The sequence below is a fragment of the Gekko japonicus genome, unplaced genomic scaffold (assembly GCF_001447785.1).
Source record: "Gekko japonicus isolate JY-2015 unplaced genomic scaffold, Gekko_japonicus_V1.1 scaffold5720, whole genome shotgun sequence".
Lineage (NCBI taxonomy): Eukaryota > Metazoa > Chordata > Lepidosauria > Squamata > Gekkonidae > Gekko > Gekko japonicus.
Window position 1 is genome coordinate 879 of NW_015171066.1, and position 7,169 is coordinate 8,047.

The 7,169-nt window shown below is 47.9% G+C and overlaps 1 protein-coding gene across 1 annotated transcript in view; it reads left to right on the plus strand.

Annotated features, from left to right (window-relative positions):
- Nucleotides 1-158: 158 nt before the first annotated feature.
- LOC107117024 (solute carrier family 13 member 3-like) overlaps nucleotides 159-7,169 on the plus strand; it is a gene marked incomplete at its 3' end in the record, with an annotated part of 34,774 nt that continues 27,763 nt past the window's right edge. Inside the window, exon 1 of the mRNA XM_015419055.1 lies at nucleotides 159-269. Within this exon, the coding sequence (XP_015274541.1) occupies nucleotides 159-269 (111 nt within the window). The remainder of the gene's footprint in view (nucleotides 270-7,169) is intronic.

The window sequence follows — 7,169 nt, forward strand, 5'->3', positions numbered from 1 at the left end:
GCTGGGGGGGGGGGAGAGGGGCGCCGGGCGGACCGCCGCCTTGAGGCAAGAGCCCGGCCTCCTTCGCCCTCCTCCCTCCCTCCCCCGGGATAAAACCGCAGCCCTGGCGCGGCGGCCAAACTCTCAAGCCGGTTCGTCCTCCGGGTGCCTCTTGGGTGATGGCAGCGCTGGGAGCCCTAGTGAAGAAAGTGTGGAGTATCCGCAGCTTCTTGGTGCTTCTCTGCTCCCCGCTGGTCCTGCTGCCCATCCTCTTCAGCCTGCCCCCCAAGGTAACCTTTCAGCCGCCGCCCCCCCACCGGCTAGCAGTGCCCCCAATGACCAGCTTCCTCCTCCCCCCCTCCCAGCCCCCCACAGAGACTTTTAAAAGTTCATCTTGTTTTCCAGCTTCTTTACAAAAGTCCCCCCCCCCCCACGCGGTGTGCCTCCATTTTCGTCGGAATGATCAGAGGCAGTATATCTTTGGATGTCAGGGGACAGGCGAGCAACAGTTTGGCCTTCCTGCCTTTGGGAGACTTTTGGTTGGCTGCTGTAGGAATCAAAATCCTGGACCAGATGGGTCTGAACCACCAGGGCTTTTCTTATCAACCTCTGCTTTGCTGGACCATGGGGTAAAGGGGGGGGGGGCTCACTTCTGCATTTCTGTTGTTCGAAGAGCTTATCCTGGTGACTTTCTGTCTGTGATCACTGTCGGGTCGTTGTTATGTAGGAGTCCTGCCGGAAAATGGTCATGCCTATGACTCAAGAAAAACCCGTCTTTCTGCCTCAAGAAGAAACACCCACAGTTCATCACCAGTCTTCCATTCTGTTCCTGTTTTCTGCCCTTGTTCTGCTTATCCTGGGTTCTGGCTTCCTTAGTAAGCACTCCTTTTTAATGTGCTCAAGGGAATCCTTCATCCTGGAGCCGCTAAGAAACAGTAGCCGCTCCTTTGCCCTTGTGCAGGGCCCCTGTCCCTCCCACACCGCCTCTGGACAGTTGCTGTCGGTGTCAGCGTACCCTGAAGCGGGGTTTTTGCTAGGGCCCGTGGCTTCTGGTGGCGCCCCACCATTGCTGACTCCCTACTTAGGCATCTCCTCTGATGTCTGCCCTTGCACCCTTCCAGTGCCTGCATGTGAGCACCTACCATCTGTGCTCTCAGCTGCGTACACTGCCTAGCGCTGCTGGAGAAGGCATGTGGGCGGTCCACAAAGCATCAGTGTTCGTGGTAGCCATGGCAGGGGCACTTCTAGGTGCATCCACCGCCTGGTGTCATTGGGGAAAGGGCAGGCAGGCAGGCAGTGTGGACAGCTGTTACTGCAGGGGGTGGGAGAGCTTGCAAGTGGGTAGGAGAATGATTTGCAAGCAAGTGGGGGCCCCTGGGAACTCTCTGGGAGCCCCAAAACCTGGAATGAGCCCTACCTTTCTTTCTACCTTTACTATTCCTTGCTTCTGTAATGACTATCCTCTCTGGAATCCCAACCAAAGGGATTTTAGAGTAGCTCTCCCCCCACCAGGACTCTCCACAACAGATTGCACATGTATGCCCTTGACTACTTGTGGGGGGCCATTAAGGGTGATCCTCTGAAGGTAGCCCAGGTGCCCCCTTTGAAGCCTCTGATGATCATTTCCGCCTTACGCTCCCACCAAGAGCACTTGCAGACATTGAGCCAGTCTGGTGTGGTGGTTAAGATGTGTTGGCAGGAAGAGTAATTTGGAGAGCTGGGTTTGATTCCCCACTCCTCCTCCACATGAAACCTGCCGAAGTGACCTTGGGCCAGACACGGCCGTTCTCTTGGAACTCTCTCAGCCCCACCTGCCTCATAATGTGCCTGTTGTGGGGAGAGGAAGGGGAGCCGCTTTGAGATTCCTCAGGGTAGAGAAAAGCAGGGTATAAAAATGAACTCTTCTTCATTGCCTATGAGAGAAGAAACAACACACCCTGGAGATCAACGTGGTTTCCCTTTCTCTTACTTCTGAAAGGAATTTCCCCGAGAAAACTCTGTCAAGAAAATCTGTCCTCCCTCAGACACTTCCTTTCTTCCCTTCTCCTTTTCTTCCCTCTAGTTTTTTTAGTCCGATCTACCTGGCATCCCCTTGAAATCTAACCCAAGGACACTTTCTTGCTGGCCCCCTCCAGGGGTACTGCCTTCTGAAAATGAACCTGTCACGAACCTGTCACTCTCTCCATAACAGACTCTGGACCAAAGTACACATGTGGGTTGTTACTGGTTCCGTGGACCCAGCTCAGCTACACATAAAGGAGAGCTCAAACAGACTTGGAACTTTGCTGGGGGGCCCCCGCCGCCATTTTTCCATGTGGCAACAGAAACAGGGAGGTGTTATTTTCCTGTTTTTGCTGCTCCGTGTGTAGTATTCTGTGCTACTCTATTGGAGTGCCAGATGGCCTTGTTTCATGAAAATGCTCCCCTCAATCCAGAGCATTACATTGCCTTCCAAGATCGATGGCTGTCCTCGATTTCTAGAGAACGCTCCCTCTATCCTTCCCGGTAGCTTAGAAATCCCAATTCCGGATTGCAATCTTTTCATCCAGCCACTGTGTTTAAAGACTGGTCCTCCCTCCCTCTCCCTCTCGTCACAAGTCTCGCTAAGCCTTTTCTTCCTTATCCATGCATTGTTTCATGCCAGTTCTCCAAGCTAGTCAGACCAATAAAAAGCACCATTTCACTAATTCTTGGTGTCTTGTTTCTCAGTCAGTCTGCTTCCAAGACCTACTTGAGTCCCTTCCAGTTGGCTCACAGATAGGGGCTCATTCGCAGAAGATGCTCCCAAAGTGCGGAGGCAACAAAGACTATGTCCTGGCTTCCCCACGCAGCAGAATGAAGGGGCAGAATGCAGAAGTAATAGAGTGAAGTGTACCATTTCGGACTGCAGGTGTAGAAGCACATTTTAAAATTCTCCCTGTGGGGCAAAAATCCTGGGAAATAGAAAACCAACACAGCGGCCGGGGGAGGGGGGGCGACACATAAGAAGAGCCCTGCTAGGTTAGACCAGTGATCCATCTGATCCAGCATCCTGTCTCACACAGCGGCCAACCAGTTGTTGCCTCCAGGCAGGAGGATTCAGAGGTTTATTGCCTCTGTTGTGTGTGTGTGTGTCCCACATTCAGGCCAGGCAGAAAAAAATCCAGGCTGAAATTTCCTTGATGTGTTGGCAGGAATGGGGTGGGAAGGTTTGGTGGGGGTTGAAAAAAAATGTGAGAGAGCATTCAAAGGTGGCATACTTCACCTCTAGTCTGAAGCGACAGACTCCATTCTATCAAATCAGCATGCCACCATTCCACCTTAGCATTCCATCTAGCAGGAAATTTTACTGATGGAAGGCAGGCCAGGTCACAGTTTTTGCTGATTCCTCCTTCCTGCAGCAGGCTCCTGACACCCACCCCCCTCATGCCAGGGGACCTCAGGAGCAACATTTCATGAGGAATTTGGCGCTATAGTGGGAGGTAGCAGGTGGCACTGCCTGTGCCAACTGATGGAAATTTCTTTGGTCAGTGCAGATTTTGTACAGGATCCAGCCCCATGCATAGATCCAGCCTATGACAACTTCCTGTGCAGTTAGGCCCCATAACAATTGCAGACTTGGGCTTGCCATCAGACACAATATCCCACCCTCCTTTGTTTGTTTATGGATAAAGAGCCTGATAAAAAGCTCTCATGAGCTTAAAAGCTTGTGCTCAGTTGGTCCTAGTAAAGATACTATGCTATACTTGCTTTCGGACTTTTGGTACTTACTGACCTGCAATTTCTATCGCAATTCCTTGCAATTGGTCCTATATCTTAGCACTTTAGGTTGCCTCAACAACACTGGGACATGGCTTCAGTCATGTCCGGCTCTTTGCGATTCTATGGGCCAGCTCTCTCCACGTTTTCCAATCCTGTACTATTTCTTTGAGTCGTTCCATGCTCAGGCTGGTGTTGACTTTTATGGTGTCTAGCCACTGTGTTCTTTGGTGGCCTGGTTTCCTTTTGCTGCTAACCAATCCAAGCATAACTGCTTTTTCTAGTTCTAGTCAGTTCTTCGGCATGACATGTCCAAAATAACTTAATCACAGTTTTATGATTTTTCTTTCCAATGACATGTCTGGTTTTATGTGCTCCAGAACTTGCTTGTTTGTCACCTCTGCTGTCCAATGAATGTGCAGGAGCCTTCTCTGCTCAACTGAGCCACTGCAAATGAGTCGATTTCCCTCCTGTCTTGCTTCTTCATGGTCTAGCTATCACAGCCATAAGTTGCTATGGGGAACACAATAGCACATACTAATCTGCATTTGGCTGCCCTTGCTCTTCCATATTCAATTCATGCTCATCATTGCTGTGCGACCCAACGTGATTCGATGTTTTATTTCTGGACTGCATTCGCTGTTTTGGTTGATCTGTGATCCTAAGAAAGTGAATTCTTCCAGACATTCCATCTCTTCATCATCAACTGTTATTTTGACGTTTCTCTTCATCTCGGTAGTCATGAACTTGGTCTTTTTGATGTTTAGGAAGAGGCCAAACTTCTCACTTTCCTCTTTGGTTTTCTTGATCAGGTATTCCAGGCCTTCTTTAGTTTCCGAAAGGAGGGTTGTGTTGTCAGCCTATCGAAGATTGTTGATCTTCCTTCCTCCAGTCTTTACCTGATTTTTGACTCTTCCAGCTCTTACTTCTTCATGATTGTTTCGGCATACAGGCTGAATAGGAAAGGTGAAAGACTGCAACCTTGTCATACTCCTTTTTCTATCTTGAACCAATCAGTATCTCCATATGGTGTTCGCACAGTATGACAAGGTTGCATTGGTACGACAAGGAGTACGACAAGGCTGCATGGTAGAGGCTTTTAATTATAGATCCCCCCTCCATTTAAAACATGTAGTGGTTATACATATCAGTGTCGAAAAATGAAAATATATTAAAGAATCAGATTGGCTACCTTCTCTTTCTCTTTTTGCCAAGTGCCGATGGAGGCTTTCAGACAGACCCATGGCCAGGATTTTTTTTTAATTTGGGGGGCCTTTAAAGAAGTCCGGGGGGCACCCCGAACACCCCCCCAAGGGAGTGCCGTGAATAAAATAAAAAAATTGGAAGTCGGGGGGCCTGGGCTGGATGGGAAGTCAGGGGCCCTTGGTAGTAAGTTGGGGGGCCAGGCCCCAGGATGCCCTACTGTAGCTATGGGCCTGCTTTCAGATGAGCATTCATAAGCCCCAAACAGACCAGCAGTTGCGCGCATATAGTTTTGCCTGCTGTTCCTGACCCTAAATCTAGCAGTGCCATCTAAGCAGGCACCCTTCTAAGTTCATTGACGTCTATGGGAAAAGAGGGCTATATACTATAGATCCCTTTACAACACATGGTATCTAGGAGAATGTATAATGCCGTCCACGGGCCTCACCACTGTCTTCCAAGCTATTTATTTTAAGCGTTTATATTTTCCCTCTTAGCCAGAAAACTGCTTCCGGCGGCAGGTTAGTAAAACACGTACAATAATCCCATTTTGTATGCTGAGACCGTTCCTGCAGATCTGCCCTGCAGGGTCTGTTCTATAATATTTTTATACTAATCTTAATCCCATCCCAGTCTCCCAAAAAGACCCTGTGGCATGTGATGAAAACATCCTTCTTCTGCCACTAGAATAATTGAATTGGTTCTGTCAGCTCCATTTGCCTCTCAAGTCATGAGACTCTGATTTAGTTTTCCTGATCCAATGTTCTCATTGCTTGGCAGGGCAATAAAAAAGGACAATGATTATTATATATCATTCCGATCGATAGGACTGTTAAGATGACATTGTTATTTTTATTTCCAAGGATAACCGGGTGGTGAAACTGTAACAAACTTACTTGCTCACTTCTTTGACTAGTCAGCCTTATATAAATTTAAGATTTAAGAAGGAGATTGATGCTGATATTTAGGCAAAAGGATATTGATCTGTTTCATAATATATACTTTGTTTTGATTTTCCCCCCCACCCTCTTCTAAGGGCTAGGAATGATTAGAGTATGTATCTCCCTCCTTCTTATTTAATCCTGAAAATAACCTGAAAGGAATCTAACCCATCTAGTTCTAAGATGTTTCTTCCTGCATGTTTCTTCCTGCATACACAACCTCTGTTAATCACATCAGTTCTTCCTCTGCCCCCTTCCCCCCCTCCCATAGGGAGGTCAGGGTGGTGGCAGCCCATTCCGGTCAGGATTTTGGTGGAGTGTATTTTAAATTTCTGTCAGTTATTCCTGGGTATATAGTCCTATTGAGCTCCATTATAGTCTGTGCTTTGAAGTCGACTGTGCGTGTAAAATGCTTTGAGCCCACCTTTTTCTTGGGTGGTCTAGAAATATTTCAGTGAGCAATGAAGACTGAGCGTTGGCTCTGGCATACAGCCCTCCATCTGTGACCCTATGTTTCTTTATATCCACCATTACTGTGGAAAAGATGTGGTAATTTAAAGCATATGCTGTTTTTGCATTGTGATGATACGCATGTTTGCTTGTACGTCAGTACCACGGCATTCATTTAGACTTTCCCCCCAAATAAGTGTGCACAGGATTGGATGTTGGTTTAACTAAGAAGGGGCTGCTGTAAGGAAAATGTCAAGGAGGGCATTTTGATCTCTGGACTTTGTTCATCCTGTTTGGTTGTGGATCTGTTCACTTCCTAGCTGTGTTGTAAAAAGGAGAAAAAGAAGTCTTTCCCCCCCATTTGTTTGTGTAGGTGTTTTTCTTGAGCATTTAGGCATCTATGCTCTGGTCCACAAATGCTTTCATTAGAATAAACACTTGTTAATGGTTCCACAAGACTCCTGTTTATTTTGTTGTTATTATTTAAAACATTTATTAGCCGCTTTTTTCCTTATGAAGCTCAAGGCGGCTTACAATACAAATAAAATAGATTACATAAAAATACATATGCCAAAATTTAAAATCACATTTTAGGGCAGCAAGTAAGTTAATTGCCCTGACCTGGATAGCCCAGGCTAGCCCAATTCTAATCAGACCTCAGAAGCTAAGCAGGGTCGGCCCTGGCTAGGGTTGTCAAATAGATTTGACTCACCAGCGGGGGAGGCTCCTTCCCGTCCGGGAGTCTTCCGTGTGTGTGCGCGCACGTGCGCTTTGCGCGCGCGCGCCGCCGGAGCGTCACCGGAAGTGACGTCACACGCTGGGCGGGGCCACACCATTTGAGGGGAAAACAAAGAGTTT